The sequence below is a fragment of the Choloepus didactylus genome (genome assembly GCF_015220235.1).
Source record: "Choloepus didactylus isolate mChoDid1 chromosome Y unlocalized genomic scaffold, mChoDid1.pri SUPER_Y_unloc5, whole genome shotgun sequence".
NCBI classification, from domain to species: Eukaryota; Metazoa; Chordata; class Mammalia; order Pilosa; family Megalonychidae; genus Choloepus; species Choloepus didactylus.
Window position 1 is genome coordinate 267,862 of NW_023637627.1, and position 27,839 is coordinate 295,700.

Below are 27,839 nucleotides of genomic sequence, written 5' to 3' on the forward strand. Positions count from 1 at the left end.
GTGCACCCCGGGTCCTCTGTTGAGGGGTGACTGTGCTATGTCACAGGTGAGTACCGTCCCCTCAGGGCAGTTCTGGGCTGCTGGGCTGTGTAGGGAGGCTCCCAGTCTGCTCAAATGATGGCTGAATGGGGCTTTGTTAATTCACACTGCTCCACCTTCCCAACTCTGGGACAATCAGCTGAGGTTTCAGGGAAGGCTAATGTCCACGCCCAGTTTTGTGGTGTGTGCCTGTTATTTGAAGCCCTTCCGTCACACTGGGTTGTCTGGGGCAGTTCTGGGCTATGGGGCTGGCGATGGGCAGGAGTGTTTCCTGTCCACCAGGATGGTGGCTGTGAGCGGACACCCCCGTTTTCTTGGGAAGTTGTGGTGTTTAGTGAGTTTTCTCAGCCACTGAATTATTGCTTTTTGTCTCAGAGCTCTCTTAGTTCTGCTCTTGACTTGACGTGCCCAAATTGAAAGTCTTTGAAGCTTTCTGTATTGGGCTTCTTAGATTAATTGTTTTAGAAAAAGAAAAAAGGATTTTTTAAAAAAAAAAGTGTCCTCCTCAGAGATCTAATGGGTTATTGAAATGCTAAGAGACAAAGCAACCAGGGCCATTAAGGAAAGGTCCACAGGGCAGAGAGATCGGCTTTTCTTCGGGATTTGCATATGCGCCTTAGGGCCTGAGCTCCGCCCTTCCCCTTTCTGTGTTCACCAGAACTCTAAAACTCCTCTGCTTTTATTTTGGAGTTTTTCATGTTGTTTTTTTTTTTTCTATGCCTGTCTTCTCTCTGCTGGGCTGGCTGCTCACAGATTCTCTGGTGTCTGGTCTCTGTCTATCTATGGTTGGAGTCTGTATCAGTAGAATGAGTTTCCGATAAGAGCAGCCACTGCAGTTCTCCCTTCTCCTTCCCGGAGCTGACAGCCCCTCCTCCCACGGGACTGAGCCTGGCAGGGAGGGGCGCGGGTCCCCTGGCCACAAAAACTTACAGATTTCACTGATCTCAGCAGTTCGACATTTTCATGAGTGTTGTATGAAGTATGTCCAAAGACAGATTGCTCTGTGGTGTCCAGTCCACACAGTTCCTGGCTTTCTACCTACTTTCCTGGAGGAGTAACTAAAACATACAGCTCACCAGTCTTCCATCTTGCCCCGCCTCCATGATAAAGTCTTTTGATGCACAAAAGTTTTTTTATTTTGATGATGTCCTATTTGTTTTTTTTTTATTTTGTTGCTTGTGCTTGAAGTGTAAAATCTAAGAAATATTTGCCTAACACAAGATCCTGAAGTTGCTTCCCTATACATTTTCTTCTAGGAGTTTTATAGTTCTGCTTCTTATATTTAGGACTTCGATCCATTTTGAGTTGATTTTTGTATATGATGTGAGTTAGGGTTCCACCTTCATTATTTTGCAAATGGACATCCATTTTCCAGCACCATTTGTTGAAGAGAATATTCTTTCCCAATTGAGTAGACTTGGCAGCCTGTCAAAAATCAATTGACTATAGATACGAGGGTGTATTTCTGAACTCTCTATTTGATTTCATTTTTGCATATATCCTTGTGCCAGTACCATGCTGTTTTTTTTTTTTAGATTTTATTTTGAAATAAATTCAAAGTTATAGGAACAGTTGCAAAAACAATACAAACCCCATTCACAGAACTCCAGCATTCCCTGACCCCACCCCCATACCCCGATCCACTAACTTTAACATGTTGTCACACTGGTATTTCTTTTCCTCCCTCCCTCCCTCCCTCTCTCCCTATCTATCATCCATCATCTATTGCTCTGTCTTCTGAACATATGAGAGCTAGCTGCACACATCCTTGAACAAACACTATAATTCACATATACAATTCCCATGATCAAGAACATTCTTTTATGCAATCCCATTAAGCGCAGCTAAGAAGTACCATGCTGTTTTAACCATTGTAGCTTTGTAATAAGTTTGAAAGTCAGGAAGTGCGCATCCTCCAAATTTGTACTACTTTTTCAAGATGGTTTTGGCTATTCGGGCCCCCTTACCCTTCCAAATAAATTTGAGACTTGGCATTTTTCATTTCTTCAAAGAAGGCTGTTGGAATTTTGATCAGGATTTTGTTGTATCTTAAATCATTGGGTAGAATTGACATCTTACCAATTTTTAGTTGTTCAGTCCACAAGCATGGAATGTCCTTGCATTTATTTGGATCTTCTTTGATTTCTTTTAGCAAAATTTTGTAGTTTTCCATGTATAAGTCCTTTACATCCTTGGTTAACTTTATTTTTAGATAATTGATTCTTTTAGTTACCATGGTAAATGGAGCTTTTTTCTTGATTTCTTCCTCAGATTGCTCATTATTAGAGTATAGAAACACTACTGATTTTTGCATACTGATCTTGTACACCACTGCTTTGCTGAAATCCTTTATTAGCTCTAGGAGCTTTGTTGTATTTTTTGGGACTTTCTCTATATAGGACCATGCCGTCTGCAAATGGTGAATGTTTTGCTTCTTCTTTTCCAATTTGGATGCCTTATATTTCTTTTTCTATTTATCTGGCTAAAACTTCCAGTAAAATGTTGTTTAACATTGGTGACAATGGTCATCCTTGTCTTCTAGAGCTTAGAAGGAAAGCTTTCAGCCTTTCACCATTGAGTATGATGTTAGCTGTGGGTTTTTCTTGTATGCCCTTTATTTTTTTGTTAATGCTCTCATTCTTTTTTAATTTATTTCATTTATTTCTGCTGTAATCTTTGATATTTCTTTTCTTGTGCTTGCTTTAGGATTGGTTTGCTGGTCTTTTTCTAATTCCTCCATGTGTGCAGTTAGGTCTTTGATTTTAGCTCTTTCTTCTTTTTTATTGTAAGCATTTAGGGCTATACATTTCCCTCTGAGCACTGCCTTCACTTCTTCCCGTAAGTTTTGATATGTTGTGTTCTTGTTTCCATTCATCTCAAGATATTTACTGATTTCCCTTGTGATTTCTTCTTGCTCTGTTGATTGTTTAAGAGTATGTTATTCTCCTTTTTAGGTTCTAATGAATTGGAATAGCTAGCAGTAAATACCTGAAACTATCAAACTACAACCCAGAATCCTTGAATCTGGAAGACGACTGTATAAACATGTAGCTTATGAGAGGTGACAATGTGATTGGGAAAGCCATGTGGATCACACTCCCCTTTGTACAGTGTATGGATGGATGAGTAGAAAAACGGTGGCAAAAAAAAAAAAAGGACCCAGTGTTCTTTTTTACTTTAATTGTTCTTTTTTACTTTAATTTTCATTCTTATTACTTTTGTGTGCATGGTAATGAAAATGTTAAAAAATTAAATTTGGTGATGGATGCACAACTATATGGTGGTACTGTGAACAATTTATTGTACGCTTTGTATGACTGTATGGTATGTGAATATATCTCAGTAAAATTGAATTATTTTTTTAAAAAAAGAGTTAGTTATTCAACCTTCATGTGTTTGTGGATTTTCCAAAGCTCTGCCTGTTACTGATTTCTAGCTTCATTCCATTGTTGTCAGAGAAGAGGCTTTGTATAATTTCATTCTTTAAAAATTTATTGAGACTTATTTTGTGACCTAACATGTGGTCTATCCTGTAGAAAAATCCATGTGCCCTTGAGAAGAATGTGTATCCTGCTGTTTTGGCATGAAATGTTCTGTATATGTCTGTTAGGTATAGTTCATTTATCATATTAACCAAGTTCTCTGTTTCCTTATTGATCGTCTGTCTAGATGGTATATTGATAACAGTGGTGTACTGAAGTCTCCAACTATTATTGTAAAGGTGTCTATTTCTTCCTTCAGTTTTGCCAGTGTTTGTCTCATGTATTTTGGGGCACCATAGTTAGGTACATAAATATTTATGATTGTCATTTCTTCTTGGTGGATTGGCCCTTTCATTAGTATATAGTGTCCTTCTTTGCCTCTTGACTTAAAGTCTATTTTGCCCAATATTAGCATAGGTACCCCTGCTCTATTTTGGTTACTATTTGCATGGGTTACCTTTTTCAATCCTTTCACTTTCAGTCTATTTGTGTCTTTGTGTCTACACTGAGTCTCTTGTAAACCACATATAGTGCTTTTTTATCCATTCTGCCAATCTTTGTCTTTTGATTGGGGAGTTTAAACCATTAACATTCAGTGTTATTACTTTAAGGGGAGTAATTACTTCAGCCATTTTGTCCTTTGTTTTTGTATTTCTCAGATCTTTTTTGTCTCCTTTTTCCTTTACCACAGTCTCCTTTTCTGTATAATTGATCTTTTGTCCTGTATCTGGCTGATCCCTTTCTCATCTCTGTTTCTATTTATTTTATTTATTTTTTTATTTTTTTCCTTATAACATTTATTTTTTTTATTCAGTTTTATTGAAATACATTCGCACACCATACAATCATCCATGGTATACAATCCACTGTCCACAGTATGATAACATAGTTATGCGTTCATCACCACAATCTATCTCTGAACATTTTCCTTACATCAGAAAGAACCAGAACAAGAATACAAAATAAAAGTGGAAAAAGAATACACAAATCATCCCCCCATCCCACCGCATTTGTCCTTTAGTTTTTTTTTGTTTTTTTTGATCTTCATTTTATTGAGATATATTCACATACCACGCAGTCATACAAAACAAATCATACTTTCGATTGTTCACAGTACCATTACATAGTTGTACATTCATCACCTACATCAATCCCTGACACCTTCATTAACACACACACAAAAATAACAAGAATAATAATTAAAGTGAAAAAGAGCAATTGAAGTAAAAAAGTACACTGGGTACCTTTGTCTGTTTGTTTCCTTCCCCTGTTTTTCTACTCATCCATCCATAAACTAGACAAAGCGGAGTGTGGTCCTTATGGCTTTCCCAATCCCATTGTCACCCCTCATAAGCTACATTTTTATACAACTGTCTTTGAGATTAATGGGTTCTGGGTTGTAGTTTGATAGTTTCAGGTATCCACTACCAGCTACCCCAATTCTTTAGAACCTAAAAAGGGTTGTCTGAAGTGTGTGTAAGAGTGCCCACCAGAGTGACCTCTCGGCTCCTTTTGGACTCTCTCTGCCACTGAAGCTTATTTCATTTCCTTTCACATCCCCCTTTTGGTCAAGAAGATGTTCTCCATCCCATGATGTCAGGTCTACATTCCTCCCCGGGAGTCATATTCCACGTTGCCAGGGAGATTCACTCCCCTGGGTGTCTGATCCCACATAACGGGGAGGGCAGTGATTTCAACTTTCAAGTTGGCTTAGCTAGAGAGAGAGGGCCACATCTGAGCAACAAAGAAGCATTTGGGAGGAGGCTCTTAGGCACAATTATAGGGAGGCCTAGCCTCTCCTTTGCAGCAACCGTCTTCCCAAGGGTAAAACCTATGGTAGAAGGCTCAACCCATCAAACCACCAGTCCCCTATGTCTGTGGTCATGTTAGCAACCATTGAGGTGGGGTAGGCCAATAACCCTGCATTCTTCACGGGCTCCTCAAGGGGGCACTACATATTTTTTTCCTTGCTTTTCTTTTTTTTTTTTAACTTTCCCTTCTTTTTTAAATCAACTGTATGAAAAAAAAGTTTAAAAACAACATACAATAAAAGAACATTTCAAAGAGACCATAGCACGGGAGTAAGAAAAAGACAACTAACCTAAGATAACTGCTTAACTTCCAACATGTTCCTACTTTACCCCAAGAAAGTTACCTAATATAGCAACATTTCTGTAAACTTGTTCCTACTATATCCATCAGAAATTAACAGACCATAGTCATTCCTGGGCATCCCCAGAATGTTAAATAGCTTATCTGTTCTTCTTGGATTATTGTTCCCCCTTCCTTAATTGCTCTCTATTGCTAGTTCCCCTACATTCTACATTATAAACCATTTGTTTTACATTTTTCAAAGTTCATATTAGTGGTAGCATATAATGTTTCTCTTTTTGTGCCTGGCTTATTTCGCTCAGCATTATGTCTTCAAGGTTCATCCATGTTGTCATATGTTTCACGAGATCGTTCCTTCCTACTGCTGTGTAGTATTCCTTCGTGTGTATATGCCACATTTTCTTTATCCACTCATCTGTTGAAGGACATTTGGGTTGATTCCATCTCTTGGCAATTGTGAATAATGCTGCTATGAACATTGGCTTGCAGATATCTGTTCTTGTCACTGCTTTCTAATCATCTGGGTATATACCGAGAAGTGCAATCGCTGGATCGAATGGTAACTCTATATCTAGTTTTCTGAGGAACCACCAGACTGACTTCCACAGTGGCTGAACCATTATACAGTCCCACCAACAATGAATAAGAGTTCCAATTTCTCCACATCCCCTCCAGCATTTGTAGTTTTCTGTTTGTTTAATGGCAGCCATTCTAATCGGTGTTAGATGGTATCTCATTGTGGTCTTAATTTGCATCTCTCTAATAGTTAGTGAAGCTGAACATTTTTCATGTGTTTCTTGGCCATTTGTATTTCCTCTTCAGAGAACTGTCTTTTCATATCTTTTGCCCATTTTATAATTGGGCTGTCTATACTATTGTCATTGAGTTGTAGGATTTCTTTATATATGCAAGATATCAGTCTTTTGTCAGATACATGGTTTCCAAAAATTTTTTCCCATTTAGTTGGCTGCCTCTTTACCTTTTTGAGAAATTCCTTTGAGGTGCAGAAACTTCTAAGCTTGAGGAGTTCCCATTTATCTATTTTCTCTTTTGTTGCTTGTGCTTTGGGTGTAAAGTCTAGGAAGTGGCCGCCTAATACAAGGTCTTGAAGATGTTTTCCTACATTATCTTCTAGGAGTTTTATGGTACTTTCTTTTATATTGAGATCTTTGGTCCATTTTGAGTTAATTTTTGTGTAGGGTGTGAGGTAGGGGACCTCTTTCATTCTTTTGGTTATGGATATCCAACTCTCCAAGCCCCATTTCTTGAAAAGACCGTTATGACTCAGTTCAGTGACTTTGGGGGCCTTATCAAAGATCAGTCGGCCATAGATCTGAGGGTCTATCTCTGAATTCTCAAATCGATTCCATTGATCTATATGTCTATCTTTGTGCCAGTACCATGCTGTTTTGGCAACTGTGGCTTTATAATAAGTTTCAAAGTCAGGGAGTGTAAGTCCTCCCACTTCGTTTTTCTTTTTTGGAGTGTCTTTAGCAATTCGAGGCATCTTCTCTTTCCAAATAAATTTGATAACTAGCTTTTCCAAGTCTGCAAAGTAGGTTGTTGGAATTTTGATTGGGATTGCATTGAATCTGTAGACGAGTTTGGGTAGAATTGACATCTTAATGACATTTAGCCTTCCTATCCATGAACATGGAATATTTTTCCATCTTTTAAGGTCCCCTTCTATTTCTTTTAGTAGAGTTACGTAGTTTTCTTTGTATAGGTCTTTTACATCTTTGGTTAAATTTATTCCTAGGTACTTGATTTTTTTAGTTGCTATTGAAAATGGTATCTTTTTCTTGAGTGTCTCTTCAGTTTGTTCATTTCTAGCATATAGAAACATTACTGACTTATGTGCATTAATCTTGTATCCCGCTATTTTGCTAAATTTGTTTATTAGCTCTAGTAGCTGTATCGTCTGTTTCTCAGGGTTTTCTAGATATAAGATCATATCATCTGCAAACAATGACAGTTTTACTTCTTCTTTTCCAATTTGGATGCCTTTTATTTCTTTGTCTTGCCGGATCGCCCTGGCTAGCACTTCCAGCACAATGTTGAATAACAGTGGTGACAGCGGGCATCCTTGTCTTGTTCCTGATCTTAGAGGGAAGGCTTTCAGTCTCTCACCATTGAGTACTATGCTGGCTGTGGGTTTTTCATATATGCTCTTTATCATATTGAGGAAGTTTCCTTCAATTCCTACCTTTTGAAGTGTTTTTATCAACAACAGATGTTGGATTTTGTCAGATGCTCTTTCAGCATCTATTGAGATGATCATTTGATTTTTCCCTTTCAAATTGTTAATGTGCTGTAATACATTGATTGTTTTTCTTATGTTGAACCATCCTTGCATGCCTGGAATGAACCCCACTTGGTCGTGGTGTATGATTTGTTTAATGTGTCTTTGGATTCTGTTTGCAAATATTTTGTTGAGGATTATTGCATTTATATTCATTAGGGAGATTGACCGGTAGTTTTCCTTTTTTGTAGCATGTTTGCCTGGTTTTGGTATTAGATTGATGTTAGCGTCATGAGTTAGGTAGTGTTCCATTTTCTTCAATGTTTTGAAAGAGTTTGAATAAGATTGGTGTCAGTTCTTTCTGGGAAGCTTGGTAGAATTCCCCCATGAAGCCATCTGGCCCTGGGCATTTATTTGTGGGAAGCTTTTTGATGACTGATTGGATCTCTTTGCTTGTGATGGGTTGGTTGAGGTCTTCTATTTCTTCTCTCGTCAGTCTAGGTTGTTCACATGTTTCCAGGAAATTGTCCATTTCCTCTACATTATCCAGTTTGTTGCCATACAGTTGTTCATAGTATCCTGTTATAATTTTTTTAATTTCTTCAGGATCTGCAGTTATGTCACCTTTTTCATTCATTATTTTGCTTATATGGGTGTTCTCTGTTTTTGATTTTGTCAGTGTAGCTAGGGGCTTGTCAATCTTGTTGATCTTCTCAAAGAACCAACTTTTGGTGATATTTATCCTCTCTATTCTTTTTTTGTTCCCTATGTCATTTATTTCTGCTTTAATCCTTGTTACTTCTTTTCTTGTACTTGGTTTAGGATTGGTTTGCTGTTCATTTTCTAGCTTCTTCAGTTGATCCATTAGTTCTTTGATTTTGGCTCTTTCTTCCTTTTTAATATATGCGTTTAGTGCTATAAATTTCCCCCTTAGCACTGCTTTTGCTGCATCCCGTAGGTTTTGGTATGTTGTGTTCTCATTTTCATTCGTCTCTCTATATTTAGCAATTTCTCTTGCTATTTTTTCTTTAACCCACCGATTGTTTAGGAGTGTGTTGTTTAACCTCCAGGTATTTGTGAATTTTCTAAGTCTCTGATGGTTATTGACTTTTAATTGTATTCCATTGTGGTCAGAGAATGTGCTTTGAATAATTTCAATCTTTTTAAATTTATTGAGGCTTGTTTTATGTCCCAGCATATGATCTATTGTGGAGAACGTTCCGTGAGCACTAGAAAAGTATGTGTATCCTGGTTATTTGGGATGTAATGTTCTGTATATGTCTGTTAAATCTAATTCATTTATCAGATTTTTTAGGTTTTCAGTTTCCTTATTGGTCTTCCGTCTGGTTAATCTATCTATAGGAGAGAGTAATGTGATGAAGTCTCCCACAGTTATTGTGGAAACATCAATTGCTTCCTTTAGTTTTGCCAGTGTTTCTCTCATGTATTTTGTGGCACCTTGATTGGGTGCATAGACATTTACGATTGTTATTTCTTCTTGCTGAATTGCCCCTTTTATTAGTATGTAGTGGCCTTCTTTGTCTCTCAAAACATCCCTGCATTTAAAGTCTATTTTATCTGAGATTAATATTGCTACACCTGCTTTCTTTTGGCTGTAGCTTGCATGAAATATTTTCTTCCATCTTTTCACTTTCAGTTTCTTTGTGTCCCTGTGTCTAAGATGAGTGTCTTGTATGCAACATATTGATGGTTTATTTTTTTTTTTTGATCCATTCTGCGAATCTATATCTTTTAATTGGGGAGTTTAATCCATTTACGTTCAACATTATAACCATGAAGGCATTTCTTGAATCAGCCATCTTATCCTTTGGTTTATGTTTGTCATATTTTCCCCCTCTCTCTATTAATATCCTTTATTGTACCCATACTGAATCTCTTTAGTACTGAACCTTTCTCCAGGTCTGTCTGTCCTTTGTTTCTCTGTCTGTAGGGCTCTCTTTAGTATCTCCAGTAGGGCAGGTTTCTTGTTAGCAAATTCTCTCAGCATTTGTTTGTCTGTGAAAAATTTAACCTCTCCCTCAAATTTGAAGGAGAGCTTTGCTGGATAAAGTATTCTTGGTTGGAAATTTTTCTCACTCAGAATTTTAAATATATCGTGCCACTGCCTTCTCGCCTCCATGGTGGCTGCTGAGTATTCACTACTTAGTCTTATGCTGTTTCCTTTGTATTTGGTGAATTGCTTTTCTCTTGCTGCTTTCAGAACTTGCTCCTTCTCTTCCGTGTTTGACAGTGTGATCAGAATATGTCTCGGAGTGGGTTTATTTGGATTTATTCTCTTTGGGGTTCGCTGAGCATTTATGATTTGTGTATTTATGTTGTTTAGAAGATTTGGGAAGTTTTCCCCAACAATTTCTTTGAATACTCTTCCTAGACCTTTACCCTTTTCTTCCCCTTCTGGGACACCAATGAGTCTTATATTCGGACGTTTCATATTATCTATCATATCCCTGAGGTCCGTTTCGATTTTTTCAATTATTTTCCCCATTCTTTCTTTTATGTTTTCATTTTCCATTCTGTCATCTTCCAGGTCACTGATACGTTGTTCAACTTCCTCTATTCTGGTACTATGAGTGTCCAGAATCTTTTTAATTTGGTCAACAGTTTCTTTAATTTCCATAAGATCATCTATTTTTTTTTATTTAGTCTTGCAATGTCTTCTTTATCTTCTTCTAGGGTCTTCTTGATATCCTTTGTATCCCATACTATGGTCTCATTGTTCATCTTTAGTTCTTTGAGTAGCTGCTCTAGGTGCTGTGTCTCTTCTGATTTTTCGGTTAGGGTGCTTGGGTTATCAATATCGTCTGTTTTTTTCATATGCTTTATAATTTTCTGTTGTTTTTGGCCTCGTGGCATTTGCTGAACTTGATAGGGTTCTTTTAGGATTTGTAGACCAATTGAAGTCCTTATCTCTGATTTATCGGATCTACAGCTTGGTGGAGTACACCTTCTCTAACTAATCAGCAGGTGGCGTCCACGAGCCACCTGTTCTCCACAAGCCAGTTCTCCCCTGCTTAGCCTTTTTGGTGAGTGGGGGAGTGAGTCTTGTGGGGTTCAATTGGTGTACCAAGCTTGCGTGTGTAGTTGGTGTTGCCTGCCCTGTATATGGGGCGTGTTTCTGGGCAGTCAGGGCGGGGGGGGGGTGGCTCTAACAATCAAACCTCCCTGGTGATCCTAGAGTTTTAAAGCTGCTGCAATAGTCTAATCCTTCAGTTCAGTCCTGCCATAGTTTGTCTCTGCCACTGATCCACAAGTCCTTGGTATTGGCGTATGGCTCCTGAGACTTGCAAGTGGGCCCCTCTTCCAGGCCGTGCACCCTGGGTCCTCTGTTGAGGGATGACTGTGCTATGTCACAGGTGAGTGCCGTCCCCCCAGGGCAGTTCTGGGCTGCTGGGCTGTGTAGGGAGGCTCCCAGTCTGCTCAAATGATGGTTGAATGGGGCTTTGTTAATTCACACTGCTCTACCTTCCCTACTCTGGGACAATCAGCTGAGGTTGCAGGGAAGGCTAATGTCCACGCCGTTTTGTGGTGTGTGCCTGTTATTTGAAGCACTTCCGTCACACTGGGTTGTCTTGGGCAGTTCTGGGCTATGGGGCTGGTGATGGGCAGGAGTGTTTCCTGTCCACCAGGATGATGGCTGTGTGCAGACACCCCCCTTTTCTTGGGAAGTTGTGGTGTTTAGTGAATTTTCTTAGCCACTGGATTATTGCGTTTTGTCTCAGAGCTCTCCTAGTTCTGCTCTTGACTTGACCTGCCCAAATTGCAAGTCTTTGAAGCTTTCTGTATTGGGCTTCTTAGAGTAATTGTTTTAGAAAAAGAAAAAAGGATTAAAAAAAAAAAAAAAAAGGGCCCTCCTCAGAGATCTAATGGGTTATTGAAATGCTAAGAGACAAAGCAACCAGGGCCATTAAGGAAAGGTTCACAGGGCAGAGAGATCAGCTTTTCTTCGGGATTTGCATATGCGCCTCAGGGTCCTTCCCCTTTCTATGTTCACCAGAACTCCAAAAATCCTCCGCTTTTATTTTGGAGTTTTTCATGTTGTTTTTTTTTCTCTATGCCTGTCTCCTCTCTGCTGGGCTGGCTGCTCTCAGATTCTCTGGTGTCTGGTCTCAGTCTATCTATGGTTGGAGTTTGGATCAGTAGAATGAGTTTCCGATAAGGGCTGCCACTGCAGTTCTCCCTTCTCCTTCCCGGAGCTGACAGCCCCTCCTCCCACGGGACTGAGCCTGACAGGGAGGGGCGCGGGTCCCCTGGCCGCAAAAAGTTACAGATTTCGCTGATCTCTGCAGTTCCTCATTTTCATGAGTGTTGTATGAAGTATGCCCAAAGTCAGATTGCTCTGTGGTGTCCAGTCCACGCAGTTCCTGGCTTTCTACCTACTTTCCTGGAGGAGTAACTAAAACATACAGCTCACCAGTCTGCTATCTTGCCCCGCCTATCATCCGTTTTTATTCTTTAATTTTGACCAATCATTTTCTTTTGTTACTGGCATACCTTGTTATTTTTTATTGAATATCACATATTTATATTAAAAAAAATCCTAGTGCTGATTTGAGGCTGTGGATCAGTTATCTTTCTTCAGGGCCATTTTACTTTTGTTTCTAGCAGTCAGTTGGACTATGTGCAGAGCAACTTGATTTAATCACAGCTTAAGCTGATTGGAATCTGTAGTTCAGCCTTTGTGAGAGCTTTGTATTTCTATTTCACCATTACTCCTAGGGTTTAGCTCTTAAGATTCCCATCCCAAAACTTTGGGTGTATACCAGGGTCATCGTTGGGCTTGAATGGCAATATTTGTTCCTGCCCTCCATCAGCTTTGAGAGATTGCTGAAAAGTGTTCCACTTTTTATTCTTTTTAATACCTACTTTTATATGGGGAAATGTATTGGGGAAAAGCAGCCTCATGTGTTAGAATATTCACTTTTCTTCTCTCTGAGATCTTGGTCTCATCAGTCTTCACTGTTTGATACATCTCTGATGCCTTAAAAAAGATATTTGTCTAGTTGTTCTTGGCAGGAGTATTGGTTCTAAACAAGCTACTCTGCCATCACTGTGCATGGAAATGCTCTTTTTGTTTTTTGTTGCCCTAATTTTTAGGGAATCTAAAATGCATGGCAAGATAGACTTGTACTTTTTTTCATTTTAATGTTCATTGATGTCTGTGGGTAAGACTAATATTTTTTGTATCAAAAATACTTTATTCAGATCTAGTCTTTGAATTCTGGCAGACTTTTTTTAGATACATATGGGACAATTTGAGCTCTATTATTAGTTTAAGCCATAGTTAAGAACCAAAAGCAGGATTTGTGGAAGCAACAGGGCAGTGGGATGGGGTGTAGGGTGGTGACAGATGTGGGTGTAAGCTAATGGTGATGATGATCTCTTTTATTCTTAACTTCTTGGTCAATGGTTTGCTGACCCAGTTACCAGGGCATAGGGTGAAGCAAAGCAGAACACTCGTTTCTAGAATACAGTCCAAGGCTAACCCAATGGATTAAGCCATCGAATCCAGCAAGAACATTGATCTGGCCAGTGAGATACAACATTGCCAAGATAATCCAGACTTGTGTTAACTCTTGATGGGGCCCTGCATTCTGAAGCAGCACTTAGCTTCCTTAGTCATTCCCATGGTCAGAGACCACCGTATTGTTCCTATGGCTCTGTTTGGTGGGCCTCTCATTTACCTTGAATAGCATTTTTAGGGCTTAGATTTAAATCTTAAGGACCTTTTCTAATTTGAATCTTACCTCTCAGGTAATGTTGGAAACAAGTCCAAAATGGGGCATGTTTTAGTTTGCTAAAGCTGCTGAAATGCAGTATACCAGAAATGGGTTGGCTTTTATAATGGCAATTTATCAATTTACAAGCTTATAGTTTTGAGGCTGAGAAAAATGTCCCAATCAGGCAATGTACATGGCAAGGCACATGGCGACACCTGCTGGTCTCTCCTTCTCTTCTGGATTTTTTTGCTGTCAGCTTCTGGCTTCCATGGCTTTTTTTTTTTTTTTTTTTTTTTTTTTCCACATAAGGAAGCATTTATTTGAGGTTTAACATGAAATCATACAAATAAAATTTGTATAAACAAATCCACACCGAGGCATAACACAGATAGCAAAGGACAAAGTAAAAACAAAGAAAACTAATTGGCAGCTATATACAGTTGGACAGTTGTGTCTTGTACACTAGAAAGTCTTTTACAAAATAATCATCTTAGATCAACAGAAGACCAATCTTCAACATCGTCCTGCAAGATGGGTTACTTTAGTATTTCCTCCTCTTTTCTCCAAGGTCCTCTTTTAGTATGGCTGGTAATTGTTTTGGTGATTGCCACCCCCTCGAGATGCCTTGCCATATGTGCTCTGTTGGCCACTGTAGTCTGTATATCCCTGTCCATATCCATAGTTCCCATAGTTATACCCAGTATAATCATATCCGCCATAGCCACTATAGTTCTGATCACCACCATAGGCACTATTGTAATTTCCGTATCCTTGATCGTAATAGTTGTTAAATCCTTGGTTCCAGTTTTGGCCCTGACCTCGTCCTCGACCCCTTGTACCACCTCGTCCAGCAGCTGCAGCTCCTCTTCCTCCTTTCTGTTGTTGCTGTTGCTGCCTATATACCTCTTTGGGTTGTGCAACTTTGATTTCACACTTTCCAGAACCAATTTGATGGTATCTGCTTTCTAATAATTTCTTTACTGGCTCTTCATCTGTATATGTGATAAAACAAAATCCTCTTCTTTCATTTGTTTTTGTATCCATGGGAAGTTCAATATTTTCGATCTCTCCAAATGCTCCAAAATATTCTTTTATTTGCTCTTCAGAAGTATCTGGGCTCAATCCACCCACAAAAACTTTTTTAGGGGGTTCTTTCCCTTTTAAAGCCTTCGCCCTTTTGGGGTCTATCAATTTGCCATCCAGTTTGTGTTCTTTCAGTTCCAAAACCTTATCAACACTAGCAGCATCTTTGAAAAGCACAAATCCAAATCCTCTTGATCTTCCAGTGACTGGATCTGTTTTAATTGTGCAGTCTACAACCTCTCCAAATCGAGACAAATATTCAGTCAGATCTTTCTTGCTTGTATCCCAGCTCAAGCCTCCAATAAACATTTTACCGTCATCCTGCTGATTCTTGCTCGCGTTAATCTTGGATCCCTCTGCGAATTCCTCTATGTTGCTGTACTCGTTCATGTCCTCCATGGTGGCGGAACTGTCGGTAGGGGGTGCTGGCGCGCAGACCGAGTACCAGTAGCGGCGGCAGCGGAGCGTTGTATGGAGCTGGATTTAAAATGGCGGCGGAAGAGCCATGGCTTTTTCTCTCCGATTCTGCTGCTTTCTCTCTAGAGGTCTTCTGTGTCTGTGTGTTTTTTTTTAAATCTGAACTTCATCCTCTTATAAAGGACTCCAGTAAGAAGATTAAGACGCACCTGGGGCATGCCTCAACTGAAATAACCTCAGCAAAAAGTCCCACCCAGAATAGGTTTACACCCACAGGAGTGGATTAGCTTTAAGAACATGGTCTTTTCTGGGATCCATACAGCTTCAAACCATCACAGGGCAGATGTATTTGTGTAAGAAGCCTATAACTCCATAAGTCACCCTGAGGTAAGGGAATTTAAGAAAACATGCTGCTCATTCCAGTTATGTCTGTTGGAGATTTAGAGCTTAAATTCTTCATTCAGTGGTGAAGAAAGAGAGTTCGTAGCTTTTGCATAATTTCATTCATTAAAAATATATATGTTGATTATCTACTTTGTGCCAGGCACTGTGCTAGATGCTGGTGATAAAAAGTTGCATGACACATTAGCTAAATTAGCTACTTCTAGGAGGCTTACCTCTAGGACAGAGACAAGTAAACCAAAGGTACTAAGCAACGAGAAAAAGGTATGCATAGGCAGATAGGAGGTTCCAATAGAGTGGCAGTTAACTGAGCTTGGAAGAGTCTTGGAAGCATCTAGTACAACTGCATGAATGTAGTTAAACAAAGGCTTAGTAAAGGCATCAGTGATGAGGTAACATTTAACTGAACCTTGAAGAACAAGAACGGGTTAGTCAGGAAGACAAAGAGAAGAAAGAGGAAGACTGGTGGCAGAGAAACAAAAGAGTTAGGACCCACAGCAAGAGGCATTTGAGAGGTAACAAGTGACAGAACCACAAGGTGGGGGAGGGGATAACTTAAATCAGTGCTTCTCAAACTTTAATGCACGTAGAAATCACCTTGAGAATTTTGTTAAAATACACATTCTGACTCTGAGGTGGAGTGCATGCACCAAGCTTACAGTCTGTATGGAAGCTGCTGGTTCAGGCCACACTGAGTAGCAAGGGCTTAGAGATCTATTGTGTGTGATGAGAGAGGAACATTAAGCATGCTAGTTGACATGTCACCCTCTGGATAAGATGATCTGGAGGTGACAGTCTCATGGGAAGCTAGAAGGAATGTAAGAGGAGATTTCCAGGGAAAGATAAGTTTTATTCTATCCATTTTTTTTTGAGTACCTAGGGAATATATAGGAAGGAAAATCTGGTAGGCTCTTGGATATTGAAGACAGTAAAGATGGAGAAAATAAAAACATGGTTCCTGAGTGGGAAGAGAAGGATGTATCTATGAAGGAGACTGCAAAGAGGCCAACAAGAAAGTGAAAGGATGATTAGGAGATAACAGGAAGAGATTCAAGAAGGTGGGAATGGACAACATCAATCTTGCAGATAGGTCAGGGAAGAAAACTTAAAGGAATTCATGGGATTTGGGCATTAGAAGGCCACTGTGACCCTGAGAGCAGTTTCAGTGGTTTGCCAAGACCAGAATCCAGACAGCAAGGAGATGAGGATTAGGATGTGAGTGTTTTGATTACAGACATCTCAAAAGGGTTGGCTAAAAATTGTCAAAGAGAGTGCAGGGTAAAGTGAGGGCTCTTTGCTCCCTCCTTCCCTGCCTCCATCCTTCTTTAATTTTAACTTCTTTGTTACGGAAATGTTCCAACATACAAAAAGATCGAGAGGATATTATCATGAATCCCCATGTATCCGTCACACATCCCAACAATTATGTAACTTTTTGCCAATGAAGGTTGGTGTTGTGGGTTTCATTGTGTCCCCCCAAATGATATGTTCAAGTCCTAACCCCCCTGGAACCTGCGACTGACCTTATTTTGGTAATAGGCTCTTTTCAGATGTAATTAAGTTAAGATGAGGTGATACTGGATTAGGATGGGCCCTAAATCAAAGATCCACTGGTATCTTTATAAGAAGAGATACAGACAGATACGCACACACAGGGAGAATGCCATCTGAAAACAGAGGCAGAGATGTGTCTGCAAATTAAGGAATGCCAAGGATTGCTGGCAACCACCAGAAGTTAGGAGGCAGGGAAGGATCCTCCTCTAGAGCCTATAGAGAGAGCACGACTCTGCTGACACCTTGATTTCAGACGTCTAGACTCTAATACCGTGAGATAATAAATTTCTGTTGTTCTAAGCCACCCAGTTTGTGGTAATTTGTCATGGCAGCCCTAGGGAACTAAGACAGATTTTTTTTTTTTTTTTTTTTTTTTTAGCTGCAGTGGACTTAGGCGTATTCGTATGCTCAGGAAAAAGAGCCAGGAGTGGGGGAGCAGTTGAAGATACAGAAGAGGAAGGTGATAACTGATGAAACAAGGTTCTTGAGGAGGAAACAAGTGATGGACTGTAGTACAAGAGTAGAGCCTGGCTTTAGACAGTAAGAAAGATACCAAGTTGAAGGAAAAGAATTAAGAGTCACACTGTCCTTCAGAAATATGTTTTAAATTCCAATTTCCAGAAGTTTACCGTGCTTATCTCCCCCAGTTTCCCTCTGCCACTGCAGTCCAAATCCCTTCAGAATGCCTCAGCTCCCCCTTTGAAGTCATTCACTAATTTTTATGAAAAGTCTGTTCCACCCAAGCATTTCACGAGATTAGTTACTTTATTGTGATCTGGGGTCGATGGAGAGCTGTCACATTATAAAGAAAAACCATCTACCATCCTCTGTCTTTGGAGCAGCAGCCTTTCTTATCTTCCCAAAGCAACAGAGAAACTGATTCCCTTTTCTTAAAAATAGAATTCTCTTCTTAAGAGGAAATCTGGGGAATAGAATGTTATCCATCACTTTATATAGAGATCAAGTTTTTGGTGTCAAGTCAGAAAATGAGAAAATTCATGCCTGATGGTAAGTATTTTCTCCATGAAGTAGGTAGTGTGTTCATTCAGAAGGAGTTCATTTGGCTGTAATCAGGTGGGAGGAAGCTTTAGGAGTGTGGCAAGGGTTTGGAATATCACCAAAGCCTTCTTTTTAAATTTACCTAAAACAAGGTCTTGCCCTCTCATTAAAGATGAAAACAGAGAAATCCACCCCCCCACCACCACATATATACACAAAGGAAACGAGAATAGAATTATTAGATGTTGGACTTCTGTGAAGTGCCACTTAAATGGGTGGGACTGCCAACTTGTCCCCTTTGGTTCTGACGGTGGTTAGACAAGTTTGGGAGATGGGGTCCAGGAGCTTTTCTCTGTTTAAATCTGAATAAGTAGTTATTTGCATGAGCATCATCCTATTCAGTCATTAACTAACAGCTCAATTCTAGAGGGAGAGGTATGTTCTGAGCATTTTGTAAAAGCTTCTTGTCTTCTAAGTGTACCTCCCTCTTAGGCACCCTTTCTATCTGTGTCCTTTTGCAGCGACCACCCAACAGTGGGAGTGATGATTGTCAGTGATTTCAAGATAATTTCTCTGCAATCTCAGAAGGCTTCAGTGGTTGATTGCTACTAATCACCAAGTGGGCAATAATTGGCTAATTCTCTTGATAGATAAAAAGATGCAATTTCAAAATAATTGACCTAACAGACAAATGGATAGATGCTTTGAAAAATTATTTGGGTCATTGTATTGTTAAAAGTAATAAACAATTTGGAGTAAAAAATACCAGAAATAGAGTAATATAAACACTTTATATTTATGGATGTGTAATTGTACATTTTAATTATTTATGCTTAGCTCATTCTGCATTTAAAGTATTTTTCTCATAAGGGAGAAAGCATAAGGACAAAGAAAAGGATAATGCTAGCTCCTTAGGGTATGGAAATTTGTGATTTGTGACCACAAATATAAAAATATATCCCTAATATGTACTGCTTTAAATTGCTCCACTAAATTAATATCTCAGGAAAAATCAGTCCAGTTACCTCTCAGTCTACTCCTGTGATGGTGTTTCTGTCTTCTAAATTTGATTAGTAAATGTCAGTCTTTCCAGTAAATAATGACAATAATTGAAATCAGCATCAAAAGGCTGAGAAAAGTTGATGCTTTGAGTACAATTGAGCTTCTCCCAGGCAAATAAGTACCAAGGTTTCAGAGTTTTTATGCCCACCAAATATAGATATTTTTCCTTTGTTTTAGAATTTAAGAAAAAAAAATTACCTATTCCCCACATTTATATGATCCATTTAGGTAGAGACAACTATATTACATGAGCAGTGTTACATGGACATTAAGAAGCAGACATGGAAGGTATCATTATGTCAACTTTATGGGTGACAGAAATGACCCCAGAGAGGTTGCAGTTTTCCCATTATAAACTGGCAAAACAAGAGTAGAACCAGAGCCAGACTCTTGGTTGCTATCTCATAGCCCTGCATCCCATCTCTCCTTGCTCCAAAATTTGGAGATGGTGGCAGCGTGTAGTAAGTGATTTTATTTCAGTTTTTGCCACACAGTTGGCAGCACATTTCTTACATAATAAAATTATTTTGTACTCTTGAACATAGTACCATGAGCCATTTAAATAAGCCACATCTTTTCCCCCTAAACTGCTGCTTTTTGAAAACTGGAAAAACCCATTAGCCATGAATTATTTGAAGAAATAAACAGCTAGAGTTGAGACTTCTTGAAAATCTAAGGCCTTTCATCCCAAGACAGATTGACTCTCAGTAATAATAAGGTTCTCATTTCTTCAGCTCTCTGCAGAATTTAAGAATGTAACAGAAGAGTAAAGAAAAGTAAATATTCTATAGTCAGTATATAAGTAATAAAATCCTGTAGATAGGAGCTCATTGAGCAATTTATTATTGAATGCTTTCTGTTTGTGTACCTATGACTGGTATGTGTAGAGGGCCATCAACCTGGTCTTGGCTTCCCAGACGCTTCTAAGCCAATTAAGGAAAGAAAACACACCATGTATCCAGACAGATGGAGATCAGGTCAGGAGGTATTTTAGTGTGAGTTGTCCTCAAAACAGACCTGGAGACAAGGATTTGAGTGTGTTATTTTTGGGTGGTGGGGTATAGGGAACATCAGCATGAGAGAGGGGGAAGAGAGACAAGGAAAGACAGTCAATAAAGGGTACATTATTAAGACAGCTGTCAAAGTGAATGACTAGAAATTAATCCTTTGAAGAGACAATTGGAAATCGTATGGAACACATGCCGCAGTTAAACCTAAGGAGTGGGGGAGCTGAGGTGGTTATACTCCAGCTCTCATCAGTCATTGGTTGAGGGCTCTCCCAGGCTTATTAATTCTCCTGCACTTCAGCCTGCCAGATACGTGGGCAGAGCAGCATTCCAAATTCTGGACACAGATGCAGATACTAACAGCTGGAAGTCAGCCTGGGCACTTGAAACAGAAGGGCCCAAGGAATATGGGCAGGGAACTGATGGCGTATCTGCCATAGGAAGATTCTTGGTGGAGGTAAGACTTGAAAGTCCTCTTTTTCTTTTCTCTCCAGGCGTCTTCATGACTGTATCCTTGTTGTCCATTGTGTATGGAGCCTTGTGCTGCAACATCCTAGCCATCAAGATCAAGTATGATGAATATAAGGTCAAAGTGAAGCCTCTGGCCTATGTCTGCATCTTCCTCTGGAGGAGCTTTGAGATTGCCACTCGAGTCGTGGTTCTGGTCCTCTTCACCTCTGTCCTGAAGGTCTGGGTGGTGGTCATCGTACTCATAAACTTCTTGAGCTTCTTCGTGTATCCTTGGGTCCTCTTCTGGTGCAGTGGCTCCCCCTTCCCTGAGAACATCGAGGAGGCTCTCAGTCGGGTAAGCACCACTGTTGTGTTATGCTTCCTCACCTTACTCTATGCTGGCATCAACGTGTTCTGCTGGTCAGCTGTACAGCTGAAAATCAACAACCCTGACCTCATCAGCAAGTCCCAGAACTGGTACCAGCTGCTGGTGTACTACATGCTGAGATTCATTGAGAATGCCTTACTCCTCCTCATGTGGTATCTTTTCAAGACTGACATCTATATGTATGTGTGTACGCCCCTGTTGATCCTGCAGCTGCTTATTGGGTATTGTGCAGCCGTTGTCTTCATGCTTGTGTTCTATGAATTCTTCCACCCTTGCAAAAGGCTCTTTTCCACCAGTGTTTCTGAAGCCTTACAGGTATGGCTCAGGCGTGTCTGCTGGGTCTGCAGGTGACGTAAATCCCAGGAGTTGGCAGAAAAATCAGACCTGAGGTCACCCAGAGACAGAGACAAGACACCTTCCAGTAGTAAAATTAGTTCTATGCCCAGCCAGAGTTTGAACCCCAGTGAGTTATGCTCTGCTTAACAGAACCTGGGGTCTCTTGTGGCACAGGCATCTTGTTTTCAGGGTTGATTCCTGTTCTTCATACAAGTAATGAGCCCTGCACAGGTGAGCTTGTGAGCTGCTCCCTTTTATAGAGCTCTTGGGTGTGTGAGAACCGTGAGGAGAAGCCAGAGAAGCTGAGTGTTGTAGGAGTTAGTGCACGGCACCACAACTCATGAATTACCATGTTCTTTCAAGCAGTATTTCAAGCAGTATGGCATTTTTCATTGACAGAGTAACATAGACTGTTTTCACTCTGCCAGACATTAATCCATGAAGTCTAAATTGGGCTGATTAGATCCATCAGGTAGAAGAAGGAGAGGGGCTTTCTTGTTTTCAAGTTTCCTAGACTCTGGTCTGGGTAGCCTGACGATTTAGCATCCCTGAGCATAGTTTTCACCAAAGAGCTAACCTGATGATCAGAGAAGGTTACTGAGGTTTTGCCATCAGCACAGCATCATTCCTGTCAGAGTTTACAGGGAGGGCTGTTCAAGTGTGGTTTTTGAATAGATAGATGACCCATTTTCATCTCATCAGGGCCCTTTGCATGTAACCAACTGTAACCACCTTGGCATGCCATCTCTGAGATTCAATTGATCAAAGAGCCTTGATTTGGAGACTTTATTCCCCAGGAAACATGGATGCCAAATTGAATTCTCATTTGGTTATGGAAGCCCTAAAATTTTAGGAAAGTTATATTAGATATATTAAAAAAATTCTGAATTAGGAGGGTTGTTAAAATGTCAAAATAATTCACAGAGGGAAGTTTAAAATTTTTCCTTGGAGGATTCTATAAGCAGAATTCTTACTTTCTCAGAATGGTTAAAGATGTGACTGTTAGAAAGAAGACTTAAACCTTCTCAAGGTTCAGGCCTGTCTTGCAATTCTGGGAAATTTCTCATGGAACTGTCCAGAATTTGTTTTCCTTGAAAATCAGGAAATAAAACTTATGGTCTTCACTTCCCCCTTTCTTACCTGCCAGGAAAGTTTTCAAAAAGAGTTATCTTGATTGACTTAAGTTTTTTTCAGGAAATCCCTACAGAAATCTCTCACCTATTGCAGGTATATAGGACATTTTAATTTTTAATAATTGAAGGAAAAGATTTGTCTGCTCCTCTCCTCCCAGACCCAACGCCCCAGTTAGAGAATGACTTCAGAAACTTTTTTAAATCATAGAAAGAGGTGAAATAAATGGAAAGTTTTTGTGTTTCCTTCAATGCATTTTCATTTGGCATGATTATGAGTTATTTTGAACAAAATCTCCAGTTTTATCCTCCTACACCTTCCTATCATATGTATAATTTCTCCTTGCATCTGGAATCCTATTTTTTTTCATTAAAGGGGATAGTGTACCACATCCTCATTTGTCTTGGAAAAATGTTTGGATAGACTGCCATTATTTCTACAGTTAAAACCTTGACAGTGAAATATTTGAAAACAGTTGACCATTAATATCACACTATGATTTAAAAAGAGGATTGGAGCGAAATCTGAAAAGTTTCCACTGGAGGCTCCAATGATAGGCTTTATTATTACCAGGATGGAATAGGGATCTACTTCCCTGACTGTATTAAATCCCAAAACTTATTTATCTGGCCATCTCACTTCTGGTAATTTCCCCTTTTATTCTTGTTAGTTTTGAATTTATAAGCAAGTTCATACATATAAATGAAAATGCAAGTTGATCAATTTCCATTACATTCAGGGATCAATGAAGGAGTAAATATTATTTTCCCAGGGCACACATATGGCTTAATATTTTTGTACAGTTCCATAGAAAAGTATCTATAAGCTCCAAAGCCTGAATTTTATTTTTGTATGTTTTTCCTTATTTGAAATTCACTTCATCTGTCAATATTTGTGGTTTAGTTTTGTGGGGACATCCAGGCAACAGATAATTTTTCGGTCTTTTTTCACCCAATAAGAATAAAACTCAGGATTGCCTACATTCTCCCTGTTCGCACATTGTCAATTACATGCCCTATTTTTAATAGGTCTGAAATATCAGTGAATGTGCATAATCAAAAGGATACTTCATTCAACTTATGCTCTACACAAAAGTATATATTCACATATGTGCAAAGATACACACTTGTAATGCACAAAAACACCCTTGAAACTATGTAGCAACTATGAATAAAATAAAGCTAAGATGTTAGATCATCCTTGTTGGGTTGTTTCTTAATTAACTAAAGGGTTTGATAATTATTAGGAGAGGAGCTAAGTCATCCCAAGTGTTTCTTTATGTCAAACCAATTAGCTGTGTTCATTGACACCAGACATTTTCAAGCTCTCTTATGAGAAAGATATTCTTGCCTTGAAGCTTTACGATGACTGATGTAAGGGGTTATGGTGCCCCTTCTCCACTTGAAATGCATTCAATTCATGCTCTGGGGGTGAGAAGTAGGGACAGCCACCCACCTGTCACTAACGAGGGTGGGCATTGCAGATGAATCAGTGCTGGATCCCTAATGGCTGAATTTTCTGGCCCATCCTGTGCTCTAGCAGCCAGTCTGTCAGAGGATAGGTGAAAAATGCTGCCTTTGAGCAGGAATTCTTGGTCAGATTTAGACAGGAATGGGGAGACTGGTTTTTCCCAGCTTCTGGTTCTTCCCAGCCTTGGTTTAGAAGCCTGTCTCAGGAGCCATTACAAAATCTGAACCTCCCAATACATTTTAAATCACTTTAATGCAGAAGAAAGATGAGCATCTTGAGTTACCCCAAACCAAACTAACAGTGATGATCTGTCAGATTCCCAAAGCCCAATCCATACATTTATAACAACAGAAAGGTTTGGTAACTTAATTGGATAGTTTGTCAGTTTTAACCCTTGATATACAGTTACCCAAACTTTGGGGACATGTATCTCCATTCACTTTGGGGGAGAAAAAAACACTGCTTTTTTTTCTGCAAAAAGTCATGGTGAACTGAGGATTTTTGTTTTAAAATTTTTTATATTATAACTCAGAAATGGCAGAATTACAGTTCAGACTGCAAAGCTGTGTTGTCCAAAAGACAAACAAACCAGCAAATTCCCTCATACATTAGGAGTTAAAATGTGTATTTCTGTTATAATTCCAATTATTAAAAATCTCTGTGCTTTGTCTAATTAATGACATGCCATAACTTGTCAATACAGCTCTCCAACTAAATCTCTGTCATTTGGCTGGGTAGGAGTGAACTATTTCCTCAAGATATATTGAAATAAATACCGTAAAAAATTTCTAGACTTTTTCATTAGTGGTGACAATCCAGTATAGAGATTGATATTTCCTTCTCCAGCCCTACAAGTTATTTAATTGCTCTATGCCTCAGTTTCGTCACCCAACATATTTGGATGATATACTTTCCCAGCTTCCCTCATAGGTTGTTGGAAAGATAACTAATAGGTGTGAAAATGCTTTGAAGATATTTTTAAGTGCCATGCATATTTAAGAAGTTATTACAGTTCTTCAAATTCATAAGCAGGTTACTATATTTATTTTTTACTCTTAAAAAAGAAACTAGTAGTGTCATCCACTTGAGTGTCTTGAGTGGATACTTGGGCCTTTGGCCTTATGGAAGAGCAAGAGTAAACTGTTTTAATTTTTGGAGAGAACTCAGCAGTTGTGTCTTCTCTTACCACCAGTTATTTCCAAAAGCTAATGCCCAAACACACTGTAGTTGGAGGAAAAAGATCCGCTGAAATCAGAGAAAGTGCTTCTGATGGCAAATGAGTTTATCATGTTTGTATTGTCTTGTGTAAAAGTGACACAGCAGTATCTTTGGATAATTGTGCTTTGCCTCTTGAATCCCTGGTCCTGCTAGACTTTAAATGACTGGTTTTAATCTTTTCTGCCTTGTAAATGGGAAAATAAATGTTAAAATTGATTGTCAATGCAGCATTTCCTTGGAAACCACCTTAGGACATTAGCACTATGATTATGAGTGTGTGTGTCCATTCTTCTCAGCCAATAAATTGTAGATGTGAGTTTTACTGGCTGCTTCTCTGCAGTCAATTGTCTCTAATAAATATTGTTTATGTTTCTTCATATGGTAAAAGAATGTTTCAATTTCTCCTTACATTTCATTTCTTAGGCGAGCCTTGCATAACTTCATGCCTTGCATGACTTCAGGGACTATTTTAAAGTCAGAAATTTGAAAATGATTTGATTGTGATTAATTAGGGTTTTGTAACCCCAGCTGGAAACTCCTTTGGTAGAGTGAGAAATTTCAGAGTTCTAGGATTCTGCTTTGCAAGATACCAGTCCCTGGAACCTTCTCTGATTATTTTATAAGGCATTTGCTCTGTTAAAGTTGCACTCCTGGACACTAGGATTCTGCTCAGTTGTCTGTCAAGTACTGTGTGTGATAAAAAAAAAGAGAGACATATAAAAATCTTGTAGACAAACATAATTAGTATACTGATTCAGAAATAAGAAACACCAAATGGTTGGCTGACATAAATAAATAATCAAATGTTGATGACAGTCATGGTTGGGAAAAAACAGTCATTAAAGGGATCATTTCAGAACATGAGAAAGATATGGGATTTTTCAATAATTTCTGTTCTTCTGAAGGTGGCCTTGCCATTTGCAAAAACTTAACTATAGGATAAGTCTTTTGAATGAAATCTCTTGGTGTTAAATCAACGCCTTGAGAAAACTGAATGTCAATAATTACAGGGTTCAGGTAGGTCAATCTAAAATCACTTAGTTTGGTATTTGTAAATGTATTTAAAATAATAGAAGACCCACAAGAACAGTACAGAAATGTCTTGTCTTTCACACAGATTCACATAATATTAATATTTTGTAATCTTTCCTTTAACATTCTCTTTCTCTGTCAAGAACCATTTGAGGTTAAGACATTATACACCTTTACTCCTAAATACTTCAGTTTGTTTTTCCTAAGAACAAAGATGTTCTCCTAAATAACCACCATACAGTTTATTGAATTCAGGAAATGTATTATTGATACAAAACAATTATCTAATTGAGTCCATATTGCATGTCAACAATTATGCCAATCCTTTAATTTGTTTTCACAAAGCTTCCTCCAACCATGTGAATCTACTCAATTCTCTTCTATGGGATTCTCTTGATTTAAAAATATGAATAAGATGCAGTTCCTGAGAAAGGGAAATACAGAATTACTGCATGACCCAGCAATCCCACTTCTAGGTGTATATACCCAAAAGAATTGAAAGTAGGGACTTGAACAGATATTTGCACACTGATGTTCATAGCGGCATTATTCATAGTTGCCAAAAGATGGAAGCAACACAAGTGTCCATCAACCAAAGAATGGATAAACAAAATGTGGTATATACACATGATAAAATATTATTCAGTAGTAAAAAGGAATGAAATTGGATTCATGTCCCAGGCCTGCCTCTTATTAGCTGTATAAACTTAGTCACATTATTATTCTTCTCTGCCTTAATCTCATCCATAAAATGGTACAATATATAATGGTAGACTGTATAATAGTACCTACCTATTACTCTGGAGATTTAATGAATGAATATATGTAAAGTGTTCAGCACAGTCCCTGTACAATAAATGCTCAAAAACTATTATTATAAAGGTAAATTCTTGTTGTGGGATCACAGTTTCAAAATTTGTGTTTTTTCTAAAAAAAATTCAATCATAAATGATTTTTTTCTCAGTGCTTATTAATTGTCTACACTTTTGCCAACTGCTGTAGTAAGAATCAAATAAACAGTTCCTCTAGGAAAATACAACAACAAAAAGGAATGAAGTCCTGATACATGGAACGACATGGATGAACCCTGATGACACCATGTTGAGTGAATTAAGCCAGACACAAATCAATGAATATTATATGCTCTCACTGATGTGAAATAATTAGAATAAGCAAATTCAAAGAGTCAGGAACTAGAATATGGGTTACCAGGGTGTGGGGTGGCAGAAAGGAATGGGGAGTTAAGGCTTAAAATATAGAGTTCTTTTTGGTATGATGGATATGTTTTGGTAATGGATGGTGTTGATGGTAACACAACATTGTGACTGTAATTAACAATATGAATTATATATTTGAATGTGGTTAAAAGGGGGAATTTTACATTGTATATATGTTAATAGAATAAAAATTAAAAAAAAATCCAGAGACCTGCACAGCACAAACAAATATATATATATGAATATGTTTTCACTTCCCTTTGAATCCTGGGAAAACTACAGCACACATTGAAAGTTATTTGAAGAAAACATATACATGTTATCAGTCCTGACTAATTACTTAAAACCATAAATTTGATATGCTTGCCAATAAACTGTAGAAAGTCCTTTTTCATGGGTAACCATTTTAGATTTCAAGAATTTGCCATTTAATGTATGAGCATATAGTTCATCTCCCCCT

At 38.7% G+C, this 27,839-nt stretch overlaps 2 protein-coding genes across 2 annotated transcripts in view; one reads left to right on the top strand and one right to left on the bottom strand.

The window, feature by feature from the left end:
• XK (X-linked Kx blood group) overlaps nt 1–25,507 on the top strand; it is a 57,489-nt gene extending 31,982 nt beyond the window's left edge. The window contains 1 exon segment of the mRNA XM_037824745.1: nt 20,632–25,507. Within this exon segment, the coding sequence (XP_037680673.1) occupies nt 20,632–21,458 (827 nt within the window). The 3' untranslated portion in view covers nt 21,459–25,507.
• LOC119525973 (heterogeneous nuclear ribonucleoprotein D-like) lies at nt 13,921–15,131 on the bottom strand. Its single transcript, XM_037824744.1, has one exon. The coding sequence runs from the start codon at nt 15,093–15,095 to the stop codon at nt 14,190–14,192; it is 906 nt and encodes a 301-aa protein (XP_037680672.1). The 5' UTR covers nt 15,096–15,131; the 3' UTR covers nt 13,921–14,189.
• Nucleotides 25,508–27,839: the final 2,332 nt, after the last annotated feature.